We start from the raw sequence: 17,545 nt of genomic DNA on the forward strand, positions 1-17,545 counted from the left end.
CAGCCAAATCTCTGTCTCTATTTTGTAGCTGAACAACATAATTATATCACCCCTGAGGCAACTCTACTATAGGGAAAACAATTCTTAGGCTTCTGTTCTTTCCATGGACAAAAGGAGTCAGTCCTAGAAATCTTCCGACGGTCGGGCCGTGTCTTTCCTTTCCAGTAATATTCTCACAGTGGTCTAAAGATCAGGCTTGCACAAACAGCTCAAAGCTGGATTTGCCCCCAGGTGCCCCAGGGAGAATCCATCCGACCTGGGGAAAATCAGATGAAATCCGCTTTGGATTTTCCAAAGGTGCACAGCGAATTTTCCAAGTTTGAATGCAAAATCTAAAACCCCCACTCAAACTGATTAGAAAGTTTGAAATCTCTTTGAATTGGCATGGCTAATTTGAAATTCTGAAAAGTTCAAGGTTTTTCAGATTTCCTGGGAAACCTGCAGATTTTACGTCAAACATAAGATATGCCATACTGACTCAGACCAAGGGTCCATCAAGCCCAGTATCCTGCCTCCAACAGTGGATAATCCAAGTCACAAGTACCTGGCAAGTACCCAAACATTAAAAAGATCCAAGCTACTGATGCTGGTTACAAGCAGTGGCTATTCTTATTGATTAATAGCAGTTTATGGACATCTCCTCCGGGAACTTATCCAAACCTTTTTTAAATCCAGCTACAATAACTAATTTAACTACATCCTCTGGCAATTAATTCCAGAGCTTAATTTTGCATTGAGTGAAAAAGAATGTTCTCTTGATTTGTTTTAAATGTGCTACTTCCTAACTTCGTGGCGTGCTTCCTAGTCCTTCAACTATCTGAAAGAGTAAATAACCGATTCACATTTACCCATTCTAGACCTCTCATGATTTTGTAGACCTCTTATCATATCCCCCCTCAGCCATCTCTTCTCCTAGCTGAACAGCCCCAGCCTCTTTAGCCTTTCCTCATAGGGAAGCCGCTCCATGCTCTTTATCATTTTGGTCGCCCTTTGTGCATCTCTAGTGCAGACCAGAGCTGCACTCCATGCTCCGGCGCTTTGGGAGTATGCAGGTAGGATTACCAACTGGTTCAGGTTTTTCCCTAGAAAAAGTAGAAGAAAAACCCTGGGAATACAGTGGTGTAAAACTAGGGCTCAATCAGTCTGCTGGGGAAAAAAACAGAGCAGCTGGCTTAGGCATTAGAACAAGGCAGGCCACACAGGCCATGGCTTGATCAACTTTGGGCAGGACAGCATTAGCAATATTGTCAAAAGGGCCATAAAATGTGATCCTTCCCATAGAATCACTCTAGGAGACTCAGGGACTGGTCAGGCGGGCAGCAACCATCCAGTGCTGTGTTTCAACTCCCCCCAACCCCAACCACATTGATAGGGTGGCAGGAGGAGGACAGCCACAGCGGTGGTGCGTCAGGCTGCATCCTCTCCTCGCTGCAGCCCTGGTCCAGCTACTGCTTTGGACCACCTGGGTCACTCTACAGTCACGCGATCCAAAGCAGCAGTCGGGCCAGGCAGCAGAGGAGGAGGCAGACGTGACTGAGACACCACCGCTCTCCTCCTCCTGCTACCATCAGCATGGGAGGGAGGGATCGCCAGGCTAAATGGGGAGGGGAGGGAGCTGACTTGAGGGGATGGGTTTCTGTAACTGCTGCTGGTCAGAATCAGAGCCTAAGTTGGGGGAGATAGGAGAGAAAGGAAGAGAGGGATGGCATGGAGACAGGTGAAATATAGAAACATAGAAATGATGGCAGAAAAAGACATCCAGTCTGCCCGGCAAGCTTCCCATGGTGGCATCTGCTGCGCCGTGCAGGTTACCCCCAAGTATCAGTCAGTTTTGCTTGACGTGCTTTGCTCATGGACTTGGCCGTAGAAGCAGTCCTGTGTTTTTTCCTTAATGTCTCAGCATCAGTACCCCAGACTGTAAAAAAGTCATGGCTCATGTTGGTTGTCTCAAAATCCAAATTTCTCTTTCCTTTCAGCCCCCACGGTGAAATGTGATGGTGCGATGTTGCAGTTGCATCAAAAGGCTCGAGGCTTATTGGTTAAGGGTAGCAATCCCAGGCCTTTTGTTAACTGTGCTGGTTACCCCCATGTTCATCAGTTCCGCAGACTGTAAAAGTCAGGACCCTCGATAGTTGCTGTTTAAATCTAATTCCCCTTTTCCCCAGCAAGTTACCCCCATGCATGCTTTCCTCATTTCCTGTAGGACTTGTGCTTTTTCTCTTATGTCTACATAACAGTATCCCAGACCTTGGAAGTCGGGGTCAGTTGTCATCTGAATCCAATTCCTCTTATCCCCCTGCCAGCTAAGCAGGGAGCGATGTTGCAGTAAAAGCATCAAAGCTTATTGGTTAAGGGTAGTAATCTCCATGCCATCTGCTAAGGGTAGTAACCGCCGTACCAGCAAGTTACCCCCGGCAATCTTATCTTATTTCCGTCCTCTAGCCTTTAGGGATCCTCAGTGCTTATCTCATGCTCCTTTGAATTCTTTGGCTGTTTTCTTCTTCACCACCTCCTCCGGAAGGGCATTCCTGGCATCCACCACCCTCAACTGTGAAAAATATTTCCTGATATGGTTCTGAGTCGTCGTCCTCCTGCAATTTCATTTCATGACCCCTAGTTCTTTTGTTTTCTTTCCAACAGAAGAGAAAGTGAGGAGATAGGGGAAAAGGAGGGAGTGTTGGGTAGGAGAGAAAGAAGGTGGGTGGGGGGGGAGGGATGAGGGAGATGGATATGGATATGGGGCAGGAGCACAGTGAGGAAGAAGATGGGGGAGAGATGGTGGAAGGAGGCAGGGAGACCGAGGGGGGGGGAGCAAACGGTGTTCCACTACCCAACCTAGGTCAATCCTAATATGCTAATCCAGTCCTGGTTTTGTCGCATTGCATCTATGGACTTGTAGTCCTTTGCAGAGACTTTGAAGCAGCAGTGCCCCCTATTCACAGCAAAATTCAAATTTGGTGTAATTAAACAAATGGGCCTTATTGGACAAGCATAAAGAACCACGGGCAGCCATGCCATCCTTCCATCATCCCATCATAGTTGGAGACTTTTGAAGTGGAACCCAGTTGGTGATGATGGACATTAAGGGGAAGAGATCCACCAATGTCTGATGCTCATTCTCGAGGATCCAGGTTGGTTTAAAAGGAACCTTATGTTTTTTCCAAAAATGCCCTGTCAATTCTTCACTTTTTCTACAGCCTACTCATGGCTAATTTGAAAAAGGTCTCCAGTAGGTGGTACTGCTGGTTTTAAAGATGTGCCAAAAGTGTACCGCCAGTTTGAAATTATTGTGTGACTGTGTATAAAGGAGATCTTCTTATGGCCCTCCTGTAAGTCTTAGCACTTAACTAACGCATTTTACTTGCAATCGCTGCTTTAAAACGCTGTTGCTGTGGAACAATAACAGAATATGCTTCCCGTCATTTGGTGCATGTTAGCGGGTTTCAGCATCTGGGGTGTGCCTTGAATTACTTGAATGCACTCCCTGGCATGTTCTTATAAAATATCCTGCATCCAAAATAAGCATGCATGAACAGGGAGGCGCGGGCAGATTGTGATGATATGGGTAAAGCTGCCCTTCCCATTGGATATTGCCTCACCGGTACATTCATTGTACATCAAGGGATACCGATGGACGATCAGATGATGGTGTTTAACAAATTGCGATGCTTGATCCTTCTATCATTTATCTCATTGTGTTCCCACCAAGAGCTTTTCAGCCTGACTGGCTTGGATTGTCTAGATTGAAGTGCTTCTGTTGAAAGCTCTAGCAAACAATCAAAAACTTGCTTCCGTGATCTGTAGTACATTGAAATACGTCTATAGAAACCCAACGCAGCGCTCCCTCAGTGAGTAACTGGTAAAAGAATAAACCTTTAGAAAAGGCAAAACTCCCAGAGAAAAGAAGAAAGAACATTAGCCTGTGAGGAAATACAATGCCTGGTAAATAAAGCATGGGCCATTCGGGGGGTGGGGGCGGTTTGATACCTGTTCCCACAGGATCCTGGGCTATAAGGCACCTGCCACAGGAGGAGAAAGGAAGACTTGGGCGTCAGAGAGCCTCGCAGTCTCCTGGAGATCAAGGACCTGGCGCGTACATTCAGACTTTATTTACCCAGGATTTTCAAAGCAGTCATATGCATAGCAGTTTGCTTTGAAAACCCACCCTCTAATTCAATTTAAATGTAATTACTGATTTATATTCCGCCTTTTCGTGACCGGGCAGCCATTTCACAGTGGATTACATTCAGGTATTTCTCTGTACCCAGAGGGCTCACAATCTGAGGGGTAGATTTACTATGCTGCAATAGGTGTTTATCACGCGATAAATGCTAATTGTGGCATTATCGCGCGATATCTATCCCAAAAAAAGCACATAGTGAAATGAGCTGCTTTTCATGCCTAAGCTTTGCAAAGCACCTCATACATACCAAATTTTATATAAATAACAAAAGGTGGCGTTCCTCAAAAAATGCAAGTCACATTATTTTCCAAAAGGTTAGCTACAACTCAGGAGTTGTAGCCAACTTTTTTTGGAGGTATCAGAATACTAATGCACATCCCAATGCCTCCGGGATGCTTCTTAAAGGGCCACGATGACCCTATAAAACGCCCCCCCCCCCCCAATGTGGAGAAGCCCTCCAGGAGTTTTGAGAGGTGGTCCTGAAATGAAACAAAACAAAAAACAGCCTCCCCAAACCTTCACCCACCCAATCCCAGCTCCCCCCAGGCATACCTGGTAGTCTAGTCAGTTCCTGGTGTTTCAGTGGGGCCCAGAGCACCCTTAGGCTCCAGGCTAGCTGATCACTAAATCCAAAATGGTGCCGGCCAACTTCTGCCCCTATCATGTGAGAGGTTAAGGCTAGGTGGTGCCATTTTGAAAAAATGGCGGCAGCCTCCCCGAAGCTTAGGAGGAAGTCTGGGACCTACTTGACTACAGGTATGCTTGAGGGGTGGGCTAGGGTGTGTGATTTGGTTGTGAGGGGTACCTGCCTTCTACATGACAGAAAGGGTATGTGGAACTGGGGAGGGGTCTTTTTTGAAAGGGGGGGCTTTGCTGTACAACCTTAAAATTTATTATTATTTTTTTTTACTTGAGGGCTGCCTCTAGAGGTGACGGAGGAGAGGGTCGGGGAGTTTCTCAAGACTCCTGGGGAGATCCGGTACACAGTGGGAGGGGGAGTCTTTAGGGCTAGTAAGATGGTAGCCTCAGGCTAAATGGGGTCACCATTTGGCAACTTTAGGTAATTTTCACCTCAATAATTTTTCTCATGGAAGGGAAAAATACCACGGGCAATGGAAAAACACAGTGGGGAAGCTCCTGCATTATTTTTCCCCTCCACAGAAAAATATCACGGTACAGTAAATCTACCCCTGTACATGAAGCAATGGAGGGAGAAGTGACTTGTCCAAGGTTACAAGGAATGTCAGCAGAATTTGAAGCCTGGCTGCCCTGGTTCTCAGCCTGGTATTCTAACCACTAGGCGACTCCTCCGACTCCTCCGCTGGGTCTGCAGAGGATTGCTCGCATACAAAGAAAGGTGCAACTTGTGAGTGATAAATTCCATACATACTTCTACAGGGACTGGTTCCCATCAGTGGATTTTCAGTGTCACTTACGTGTGTATAAATCAGGGTTTGGTAAATCTATATTTTACCCACATAAGAACATGCCATGCTGGGTCAGACCAAGGGTCCATCAAGCCCAGCATCCTGTTTCCAACAGTGGCCAATCCAGGCCATAAGAACCTGGCAAGTACCCAAAAACTATTCCATGTTACCGTTGCTAGTAATAGTGGTGGTTATTATCTAAGTCAACTTAATTAATAGCAGGTAATGGACTTCTCCTCCAAGAAATTATCCAATCCTTTTTTAAACAGACGCGGGGGCTTGAATATCGCCCAAGCTGTCCGGTTAAAAATATCAGCAGGGCACATACTTTTACCCGCAGAGTGAAGAGGCAGTCCAGGGGACAGAGAGAAACTACAAGCATTGCTTTGATTATTCAAACCTACCCATGTAGGGCCCAATCTTCGGCAGCACTTAGCCAGCTTAGTTGAGACTTCTCCAGCTAAGTGATGGCGTTTCAATATCCAGCCACGTTCATGGGCCACCACGTAGCCTGATAACGATTTATCTTAGCCGGATAAGGCGTGATCTTGAGACTTGTCCGGCTAAGTTAAGCCTGCTATTGAACAGGTCTGAAATTAGCCGGATAAACGTTTCTGGCTAACTCAAACTTATCCGTGTATGTTCAGTGGCGTGGCTGCACCACTGAATACCCCCAGCTAAGTTAATCAGATATGTTTATCCAGCTAACTTACTTAGCTGGATAAACATATCTGAATATCTACCTTGTAGTTTCCAAGATGAAAATTTCCTGCAGAGAAAGCAACCGCAATCTCTGCAGCAATTTTTCCCAGGGCAATAATCAAAGTAAAATCCTGTATGAGCATTTGCTTTGATTATTGGTGCTAACCTCGCAAGTAAAAATACCCATGGGCTATATGCACCAGAGTGAGCAGTTTTGATTATTGTTCCTTATATATACTCCTGTATCTGCCTCTCATTAAGCTGCTAGATTTCTGACGCTGCTGATAGGGATCACATTGTGCAAAGGTTTACCCAGTACTTTGAAGCCAGAAGTATTGTGATGGTGCATGCTGTGTTGCCGGCTGAGTCTGAAGGCATTGAAAAAAGCCTGAACCGTCTAGAAACCTTTTTAAGAATGCAGCTTTCATGTCCTTGGTTGCAGTAGTGTGCCCAATTTAATTTTGTCAAACACTGTCTTCCTTTCTGTCTCCAGCAGAAAGCAAAACCTCCAGGTACCAGTATGGGACGATGCCGGCTTTCAGCTCTCGTTCTCAAGTCCTCAGCACTGAACAGAAAACTGCGGTAAGTACACTCATTTTATTCTGTGTATTCTCTTGGGTGAGATTGGATAGGGTCCCCATCACTGATCTATGTACACAAGAGTATATGGTGTGGACTGACTGAGAATAGATGATGCCCTTGTATCTTCTGTAATGTTTCTGGCCTAAAATCAAGAGGAACCTTCAAATTAAATCATTGGATTTCCACTGTCACTAGTGGGGAACTCAGTGTCACATAAAGACCATTGTGCTGTGACAGCAATAAGGCAGTCAGTCATGTCGACTGATCCCTCCATTAGTGGGGTGTGGGAGACAAGGAGGCCGATAACTAAAATGCACAGAAAATAGGCTCAGCGTGCTATTTTACTATCTGTGGAAAATTTTGCAAAAACTAATTATAGCCAGAGGCATCGTTGGGTCTGGGCACATGGGGCCTACGCCTCAAGTCTTATCATTAGTACCCTGAATCTCAAGTACTGTGCTAACCCCTGGCCAGTTTTTTCCTTCTCTATGCTGCACTGTGCTCCTGTTTTCCAGGTCTGTCAGCAGCGCTGACATTAGGCAATCCTTGCACTACCGGCCATGGAGACTCGGAGAATGCATAGCCTTCTACTGGTGCACTTCCGCTTTGAAACGGGAAGCGCTGCACGTGAGCTTCATGGCCTGGGATGTAGGGGTCGCTGCGGGTCAGTGCTACCGACAGACCTAGAAAGCAGGTGGCACAGAGCCCTGCTACTCCTGCCTGCCGAGCTGACCATCTCTTACTGGAAGGAGAGTTAGGAGTCACTTAGTGGGCATGAGAGAAAAAGAGAGAGAGAAGAAGAAAGATGAGTGAGGAAGCGAGGGGGAAGAGAAAGATGAGAAAGTGGGGAGGTGAGGTTAGTAGGATGGGGGAAGGGGAGGAAAGAAGAGAGATGGGGAGGACAGCAAGAGGGAGGGGAGAGTGCTAGGGATTGATAGGAGGAGAGGGTAGAGATGTAAAGGAGGGAGTTAGTAAGGAAGAAGGGTGAGGGAAGGAGCGATATCGGAGAGGAGAAGGTGTAAAAAGGAGAAAGATGGGGAGGTGGAAGATGAGAGAAGGGAGGAAAGGTGGAGGTGAGAGATGAGAAGAGATTGAGTGGAAACGTGGCAAAACTAGGACCCTGGGATTAGGAGGAGCTTGGGGATTCAGGGATTGGGTGGAAGAGTGGGGACTCGGGATTGGATGGGATATTCAGGGATGCAGTAAGTAGGCGATTTGATGGGAGCTATGAATAGGGGTGAGGTAGATGGTCTTGGGGGGGGGGGGGAGGGGAGGGTGTGTGAAGGACCTGGAGGGGCTGGGGAGGGTTTGAGAGGCAACGAGAGACGGAGGGAATCTGGGAATGAGCACGGGGGAAGTGCTATTCCTGCTGCTTCCATGTGGCCCAGCCTGTCCACGGTCAGAGATCGGATGCTGGACTCTACGAGCCACTGGTCTGAGCCAGCAGGGCACTTCTTATGTTGAGAAGGACAGGTCTGTGAAAGGGGGGTGAACGGGGAAATAGGAGGCTGGGTAGGGGTTAAAAGGCAGAAGAAAGGGGAGGAGGGACGGAAGGAGATGCGGGCAGGTGAGAGGACAAGAAGCAGAAGAAGATGGATGAGGGCTGGTGGAGAGTACACAGAGGAAACGGGACTAGGGAGGGGGAAAAGGGAATGGGAGGCCTGGGGAGGGGGGGTTAGGTATGAGGTAATAAGAGGGAGATTGAAGACCAGAAAATGAGAAGGGGGGGGGAGATGAGGGGTGAAATTTAGCTATGAGAGGAGAGAAAAGCAAGGGAGAGAGAGAGAAAACATGAAAGAGAAAGATCAATGTCCGAGTCAGATATAGGGAAATAGGGGAAGAAGACAGGAGAAGAGAAAAGAAATAGGAAGACCAACAAGAGGAAAGTAAACAAAAAGAGAGACCTGTTTACACAAAAAAAGGTAGAAACAAGCGTTTCATTTTGCATTTGGAGCGACTGGAATGCGCAGGTCTTATATTTTTGTACTTTGATCAGTACAGGAGGAAATGCATTTCTACTCCTCTTCCTCCAGTGTGGCGCTGCATGCCGAGTCCGGCTTCTCAGGGTCTCTGTTTCAGTTTTTGGCTGCAGGTTTCTATACTAGGAAAGGTCTTCTGCGTGTGTGACAAAGGAGAGGGATTCTGCCGCTTGCAGCTTCTGTGAAGGGCCCTATAGCGTTCTGGTTTTCCAATAAGAGGGGTGCTGGCCTTGGGGGTTGTTGCTGTTTGAGTCCTGGCAGTCAGTGCTATTATGGCGTGGTAGCTGGTCTGTATGGCTTCTGAGAGTGTCAGAAAGATGGTTTTGTGTTACTTCACAAGATGTCTGGCAGTGGAGGGATGTGGTGTTGCTGTTACTGAGTTGACAACAAAATGTGAATTTATATTTTATTCAAGGGGAAATTATCCTAGCTCTGCTCTGCACCCATTCTTGCATGGAGATAGTGGAGAATGGACGTGTTGGGGGTGGTGAGAGTAGGGACACGAGAACGGAGGGCAGAAGCGGAGGAACTGGGGGGGGGGATTTTAAGGAGCGACTTGGGAATCGGGTGGGCAGGTAGAAAAAGCACTTAAGAGGTAATTTTCAAAGGAGTTATACATGCAAATGTAACATACTATTGTAGCAATTTTAAAAAGCCATTTAAGCACGTAAAGTGATGCAAGTAAATCCTATGGACAAGTCAATGTGCATTTGCATGTGAAGAACCCAGTTTTAAGCGAGTAAATGTTTTCTAAAATTGAGCCCTTAGGGTTTAGGTGGGACAATTGGTCTGAGTGAGGGCTGGGGGAACAGTGGGAAATGGGTGATTGTGCAAGGGGTCTTAGGCTGGGAGATAGGGGAAGGGGAGCTGAAGAGTGGGAAGGAGTTAGGGGGTGGGTTAAGAATTTGGATAAGGAAGTGGAAAGAGTCAGGTAGTTAAGCCTGTATCCAAGTTACCCCTATATTTTCAGTTCAATTATCAAAATCTGGGGGTATGGGCGGCCCCGTGCCCCAGATCTTTTAAGTATGTAGCAACGCCCCTGATTACAGCTCATAGAGGTGTCATTTTTTTCCAAAATCACGTCTGTAAAGGGATTTTTTCCCCTTGTAATTTGGCTATGCATTAGCTAACTTTTGCACTGCTCTTCTATACATTTTGATACAATTTTGCAAGCGTAAATCTACTGTGAAAAAAAATAGCCATTTGCAAAACAAAGTTTGCACGCTAAATGGGAAAATAGTGTGCATTAGCCCATTTAACATGCACTGTATGCCCTTTTAATGCTACGAAGTGGCTTTTGCGTAGCTCTGTGCACGTTAATACATCGGCCTCAAGGTGATATCACCCACTGGCTGTTGGCACAAAATGGGTGCTCCCAGGCTCAGTAGGACTGTTACAGCCAAGGTGAGAGCTCTAGAAATCCATTGGGGTGTAAAACCTATTGAATAAATACAAAACCCACCCTCTAAAGATGAAGTGAGAAATAGACCGTCGTAAAACACAACCACTGACTGACGAACACAGCGCTAGGAGCATGAGATAATTATAATCATTGGTCTCTCTTGTGCACCAGTCTCTCTCATACATACTGTTTTTGATTTTATAATGCAAATAAAAAGTCCATAGGTGCCCATAAACAGCATTCTATCAAGTTTCGGAAAAATCCTCTGGTACCCATCCAATGCAACTCTGTTCAGATTCCATCCAGTAATGCTCCTACCTGGGAACGCGTGAGTTTGGCTCACCCTGGGATTTCTCTAGATTAGTGGGGGACGGGATAGGTTCAGCGATGCAACACACTTTCTCTCTTCCCTCCCCCAACAAACAGGCAGTCTTTCTTGCTTCGTTTTTTTCATTTTCTTTAATATAAGGAGGGGAAGGGGAGTGGAGGTGAGATGGGAGTTCAGAAGGGGATATGGAAGAGAGGGGGAGAATAAGTGGGAGTTTGAAAGGAGATGTGAGAGAGCCCCTTCTGAATTACCACGCATTCTCTTCCCTCTTTCACATCCTCTCTTGAACTCCCATTTCACTCCACTCCCCCTTTTCCTCTCACTCATGCCCCCTTTCCTTCCTTTCTGCTGCTTTCTCCGCCACTCGCCCCCTTTTTCACCTCCGTTCCCTTCCCACTATGGTTGAGACTCGAGCCACCTTACCTGGGGCCAGCCACCAGCTTTGGAGGAAATTGCACTGAAGCAATCAGGTTGGGTTGCCGTCGCTTGCTTTGCACGTGCAGGCTGCTCTGCTTTACTCACCACGGGGGGGGGGGGGGACACAGCAGAGCGGGAGGCTCGATGCAAAACGGGGGCCCATGTGACCAACTAGACCAGCCCAGCGGGTCATGCCTGATCACCCGATAAGCCAATCCACCCTGGCAGCAGCGCATGCGTTATGGGCCAGAAGTTAAAGGAGCGAGAGGACCGAGCGGTGTGCCGCAAAGTAAGAAATAGCGCCTGCACCCACGCCCACTGGAGATTTTATAGTCCTGCCTGGAAACCTGGTAATTTCTCTAAATATCTGGAGTCTCCGGGCTAAATTCGGAGATTTCCCAGGCATGGTAATGCTCTGTCCTGTTGCAGCTTAACACTCGATGGTATGACACTAATTATTATCAGCTTAAAATGTATCTATAAAATCATCCTAGACGTTTTATATTTATCCAACTTTTGAGTTTTTCTCACAAACTAAGTGGAAATGCAGTATCTACAGTTGGTGTGCATTTGCAATATGCAAAACATTTGTATATGGTGCTATGCAAAATCAGGAGGATCAGGGTTTTCACGGAACTGTTTTTCCATCAGTGAGCTTTGCACAGGAGCCACGTTTTCAAACCGGTGCTATAAGGAGCAGTTGTACCTGGGACTCTACTGAAATCAGGTGCCCTGGCAACTACTTCCTGGTTGTGTGTGCCAACAAACCGCAAGCCATCAGGGATACATGAGGCCTGTACCTTGTTTTCAGCTCCCTTCCCTAAGCATTCTAGGACGTGAACAACAGTTCTGCTTTTGCAAAATGATTGAGAGGGTTGTGTTAAACAATGCACTTTGCATTCATCTTCTCTTGGCGTCATTTAACAAATCTCAGCATACATTAATAGGAAGAGCACAATAGAACATAAGTCCTTGCACTTTTTCTCATCTACTAGATCACAAAGAAATATATATACACAAATATTATTCTATCATGAAAGGTGTTTGTGGAAGAGTTGGTGTGGATGGAGAGGTATGGTGCTTCCCTACCTCATCTCAATAGGTAGTTACACCATATTTTGCTAGCTCTCTAAGAATTAGTCAGCAATAATTTAAAATTCCCAACTCAGAGCATTCTGGGATGTGTGACTGTTTCATCGATAGAGAACAGGGCTACAAATCTCTGAGAGCATTAGGATAGACGTTTAAACAAACTGTGTGGTCATCCTACCCCATGACAGATTTAAATGTGGTAGAATTGCTATGTCATATAACAAATAAAGTCCGCTGATCTAAGCAGCCTGAAATAGTTCAATATCAAGCCTGCCAACCAACTCTAAGCCATCAAGTTTTCCCGCTCTTATATAACTGGGATATGAATAGAAAACACCTTATGTGATGTGCACACTGATGGATAACAAAAAGCTTTCTTGCAAAGGAAGGCCATACTCAACAAGGGAGTTTAGGTCTGGAACAGAAAGGTCAAGCATTATATTCAGTTTTATTTGAAGCAGATTCATTCATTTTTTTTTTTTTATGTCTATTTCTTCCTCTCTGCAGACATTTCGGCCTGTTGGTTATAGCACAGGAAAGGCAGGGAACTGGTCCTCCCGTTCAGCAGTGGATGGCGGTGTCAGCAGGAGAATAAGTACCTCAAGTCAAATGAGGCAGCAAGGCCAGACAGGTCAACAGGGGTACACAAGTTATAATGCCATGCACACTGCCAGACCAACTTCCTTCCATGAACGCAGCCATGGCAGACGGGACTTTGACACCATGTCCTTGCGTTCCTTACGCATCGGCGATGGACCAGTTACCCAGATGGGCGTGGATGACCGATACAGCATGATGTCAGAGCAGATGCCTCCGGCACGATCTTACTATGGAATGCAGACCTACGCCGGGGGTGGCAGTGCTGGGGGCGGTGGGAATGCCTACAGAAGCTCTTATGTCATGGAGAAACAGGTCTCTACCTCCGCCGCGAATCCAGCACTTCAAAGATCTGGAAGCAGAGATGGTGCAGGCTGGGTGGATAGAGTGGAAGTTACTCAGAATCGGACCATCAGGGCACCAGCTATGCGAACCCTGCAGCGTTTTCAGAGCACAAATCGTTCCCGTTTGAGTACAAGTTCCTTTGGTAACGTACAGCAGGGGTCTGGAGTTGGAGCCTCCTATCAAGGGATGATAGAGCAGAACTCCAGGGCTCCCTCTGTGCGGAGCCTGGTTGAAGCCAGCAACCAGATGCAGGACCTGAGAGGCATGGATATGTTTGATGGAAACCAGGATTTGATGACTCAACAATCATTTACAGGCGGGTGAGTAGACTTCTGCATAGAGCAGGCAGTAGCTACGTGGGCATGGAAGAAAGGGGTAGGAGTAACCAAATTAGATTAGAAAAATCTCTTAGATACCCATCAATGCAGGCAAATTATTATTACCCTACCATTATTTATGTATTTTTTGGCCCAGTATTATCATCATGCTTCATTGGACTTCTCAGTCAAAACCAGCCTCTCTCTATGCACCATGAACCTTCACTCGCACACACTGGTTGTTTGTGCCCCTTTTTTAAATCTCCTGTCTAGTTCAGCCATCATTACATCAATCCTTGACCAAGGGCCACAGGCCACAGCTCTGTCCAGAACCTGGTTTGCAAGCACCCAGAATCTGGTCAGTGCGTGTCACTGGCCCAACGTGGCATGTCTTATGTTCTTATGAAACTTATGAGCAGTAGCACCAATTGTCAGCTTTCACCTCCAGCTACCATCATTCAAACATCTTTCATGTGCATACATAATTCAGCGCATTCATAAATCAATTATTTTAAAAGTCTCCCTAAAGTGAGAGTAGTTCATCATATGATCACTCACCTCATGTTTGGACCCAAAAGTGCGGGCCATTCTCAAGCAGACTCTTAAGGAGATTCTTTAGAAAATGTAAACACCAGTGGAGAAACAGGTTTGTAGGGGGATGTGATTGTCTAAGGTGGAGAGCTAGGATGGAAGCTTATATTTTTTTAAGGCAGTTGGGATACTGATGCGGGGAATACAGCTGTGACAATCTTGCAGTTAACACATGGCACTACTATGCAAGTACATCATGTCTGATAATCCTTTGGAAGATGAATTAACTAGGGATAGAAAGTGGGAGTGGCAGTGTTCTAGTCTGATTCCTTCTCCCTTACTCTCCCCACTCCATCCTCTCTTTCAGGTTTGATGATATTGACATGCCTTCAGCAGTGAAATACTTAATGGCCAGTGATGCTAACCTGCAGGTACTAGGAGCTGCTTACATCCAGCACAAATGCTACAGTGACAACGATGCCAAGAAACAGGTGAGAATTGAGGAGGAGATAATGCGTATATCCTATTCTTAAGGCAACCTGTAGGTTTCATGTCTACAGGACAGGCTGCACTAGTTCTGGTTTTACTCCCTCTGCATCTGTGAGCTTCCACAGTTCTGAGTGAAACTAGGACCGGCTCAGCCTGTCATGGCATGAAACCATCTGGCTAGCTATGTACAGAATACGTATGTGACCCTCCTGCCGCAGGCACCCTCAGCAGGCTATATTCCATGATGCCTCAGTCCTCCAAGCTCCTATGGCTTGGAGGTTCTGCTGGCAACCATGTTGGCTATGACTCAGCACTGCTGCTCCTATTTAAGCCTGCCTCACATTAAGTTCCCTGCCTGTGCTTGGAGAGTCCCCTTGCTCCTATTTCTGGCACTATGAGTTTCAGTCTTGTATCTGGTCTAGAGGCCTTCTTGCTCCTTGTTCTTGTTTGCTCTGTTTGTTTGGAACCTTAGTTATGGCCTTCTGGTTTTTGCTATGTTTGTTGGTCCTGTCTTCCTGTTCAGGTTTGTTTGTTTGTTTGTTTGTAGTTGATTATCTGTCTCTTGTGGGAACCTTGTTTTGTTGTGTGTTAGCCTTGCTCTTATGGTTGCCCTTTGGTGTCCTGATCTGCTGGCCACCAGAACCCAAAGGCTCAACCTGAGGGGGGAGGTGGCTGGTACAGGTGAAGAGTCCCTTCTTGCTCTAGCCTGTCCTGGCCCTGAATCCAGCTGCTCCTGTCCTGGGCTCACCCTTTACTGGCAGTTAAGCCCTGACAATATGAACATATTCATAGTCTGTAAGCTGGCCACATAGCAAAGATCAGGCAAGTTTCCCATGGCAAGTGCCTGATATATTCATATGGACAGACTGACGTAGCAAAGGTCATAGGTGTGTTTGTCTCATTATGAAACATAATACTTGTAAAATGTCAAGTAGACATTGTGAGCCTCTTGGCTGAATTGATGATACAAAGGGAAGAGGGGTGTATTCAGCCTCTAGGTAAAGGGAGCAATGGACGTTGTTGGTTTTGGGGTGTTGTGTATCTGCTTTGGAACCTGGAAGACCTGTTTTTGCTGCACTTTTACAAGGAATTTAGATGAATTCAGTTTCCACAACTATCTCTGAACCTTCAGCAGTAAAGTGGCAAGGAAGCAGGACATGTGGTATTTCCACCGGCATGTTCCATATTGACAAAGGAAGCAGGAGGTCCCTGGAAGCCAATAGATTAAAATACCAGCAATAGACGTGGTGGAAGAGTAAGCGTTTCAAGCCCTGATGAAAAGACAAATGAGAGTATGATCTGTGTTCACATAGGAACAGAGTCGGAGCATGGATATATGGCAGAGGCCTATCATGGTTCATTTCATATTTCTCAGACTGCTCATTCCACGTAGAATGGAACAATCCGGTATCTATCGGAATCAGTTACCCTTCCATTTGGGGTTCCAGAGGATTCCATTTTATCTCCCTTACTATTCAATCTATTTCTCTCCCCCTTAGCTGCAATTATTCAGCACCATGGATTTTGACCATCTTTCCATGCAGAGTCATGGCTTCTTTTTAAGAAAAGATATTTGTTCACAAACTGATTATCTAAAGTTTCGGGAAGCAGTGAAAGCATGTTCTTTTTTTCTTCATCAGGCCTATTGTAATGATTAATGCTCTAGGATGCAGCATTTCCATCTTAAATTCAGGCTCATTTAATGTTAACTGTTACAATGAAAGCAGCAGTTTCTCAGGTTTATCTACCTGCTATTTTAGTTTGATGTTACCAACCTATCAAACCAAAGGTTTTTTTTATGTTTATTGTTACTAGTTGATTTAGTCTTGTAATTATTATTTACTAATTTGACTTATTACCTGATTATAAGAACATGCCATACTGGGTCAGACCAAGGGTCCATCAAGCCCAGCATGAGATTATGAATATGTTTTGATTGTACTGCCGCCTGGATAACATCTTTTTACAGGCGGGAATCAAAATTTTAATAAATGAAATGACAGTGGTCACCAAGGGTCTCTTTTCCTCCTGTCACAGGCCCGGAGTCTGCAAGCTATCCCAAAGCTAGTAAAACTGTTTAACCACTCAAACCATGAGGTCCAGCGGCATGCCACCGGTGCCATGCGTAATCTTATCTATGATAGCCCTGAGAACAAGATGGTCTTGGTGGAGGAGAATGGCATCTATGAGCTGATGTTGACATTGAAAGAACAGGACGATGAACTTCGTAAGAATGCAACAGGTGAGAGCATGGAAGTAGTGTGCACTGTGCAGTCTGCCTTTGCTGGAAGTATTGCTCCTTAGCAAAATGTATTCATAGTACAGACAAGAAATTAGACACTCAGGGGTAAGAAACTGTAGAGCAGGGTGGCCAACTCCAGTACTCAAAAGCCACAACAGGCCAGTTTGTCAGGATATCCACAATGAATATGCTTGAGATAGATTTGCAAATAATGGTGGCAATGCATGCAAATCTCTCTCATGCATATTCATTGTGGATATCCTGAAAACCTGGCCTGTTTGGCCAACTCCAGTCCTTGAAAGTCACAATCTTGTGCGCTATGGTGATGCTACCAAATGCATTTGGTTCAGTAGGGCCAATCCTAATTTTATGGCAATATTAGTGCATTCTGGGATTTGTGATCTGGTTTTAGAAGCTACTTCGTCTCCTAAATTCACAGTTTGTCACAGACTTGGAGGGCAGGATGTTATTCCAAGATAAAAGCAATTAGTAACAGAGCTCAGTGAGCGAAAGATGAACTCTCTACTTGGGTTACAAGTTTGAATTTATGAAATCATGCAGAACTAGTCACCTTCTGATGACCTCCACCTTTCGGAATCTGTACTACGCATAGCCTGGTCCTCATGTATCACTGCACCTGCAGATTATGTATTTATAATCCTAATCCAGTGCTAGTTTTACCATCTTTATGGAGCAAAAATGCTGAGTAGAAATCTGTTTTACTTGAAATTTACATCCAGTGAGACCAGTGCAGCATTTTTAGGTTGAGAATGGAGAAGGAAGGAAGACTTAATGAGAAGAGGTATGTTTGTTTATTTTTTACCCTGGCAGTATCCTCCTGCTCCTTTGGATCTCCATCTTAATCGGAGCTGGCCTCCATTGGAAGATTTTTCCCCTATTTCATATTCTCTC

The 17,545-nt window shown here is 45.7% G+C and overlaps 1 protein-coding gene across 4 annotated transcripts in view; it reads left to right on the top strand.

Moving 5' to 3' along the window:
• Positions 1–17,545, top strand: part of PKP3 (plakophilin 3) — a 122,644-nt gene that overhangs the window by 43,829 nt on the left and 61,270 nt on the right. For 3 of the 4 annotated variants that reach the window (XM_029582228.1, XM_029582231.1, XM_029582230.1), the window contains exons 3-6: positions 6,806–6,894; positions 12,620–13,374; positions 14,270–14,393; positions 16,429–16,633. In XM_029582228.1, the coding sequence (XP_029438088.1) occupies positions 6,806–6,894; positions 12,620–13,374; positions 14,270–14,393; positions 16,429–16,633 (1,173 nt within the window). The remainder of the gene's footprint in view (positions 1–6,805; positions 6,895–12,619; positions 13,375–14,269; positions 14,394–16,428; positions 16,634–17,545) is intronic. The other variant, XM_029582229.1, reaches the window with a different exon arrangement.

This window comes from Rhinatrema bivittatum, chromosome 17 (assembly GCF_901001135.1).
Source record: "Rhinatrema bivittatum chromosome 17, aRhiBiv1.1, whole genome shotgun sequence".
Classification (NCBI taxonomy): domain Eukaryota; kingdom Metazoa; phylum Chordata; class Amphibia; order Gymnophiona; family Rhinatrematidae; genus Rhinatrema; species Rhinatrema bivittatum.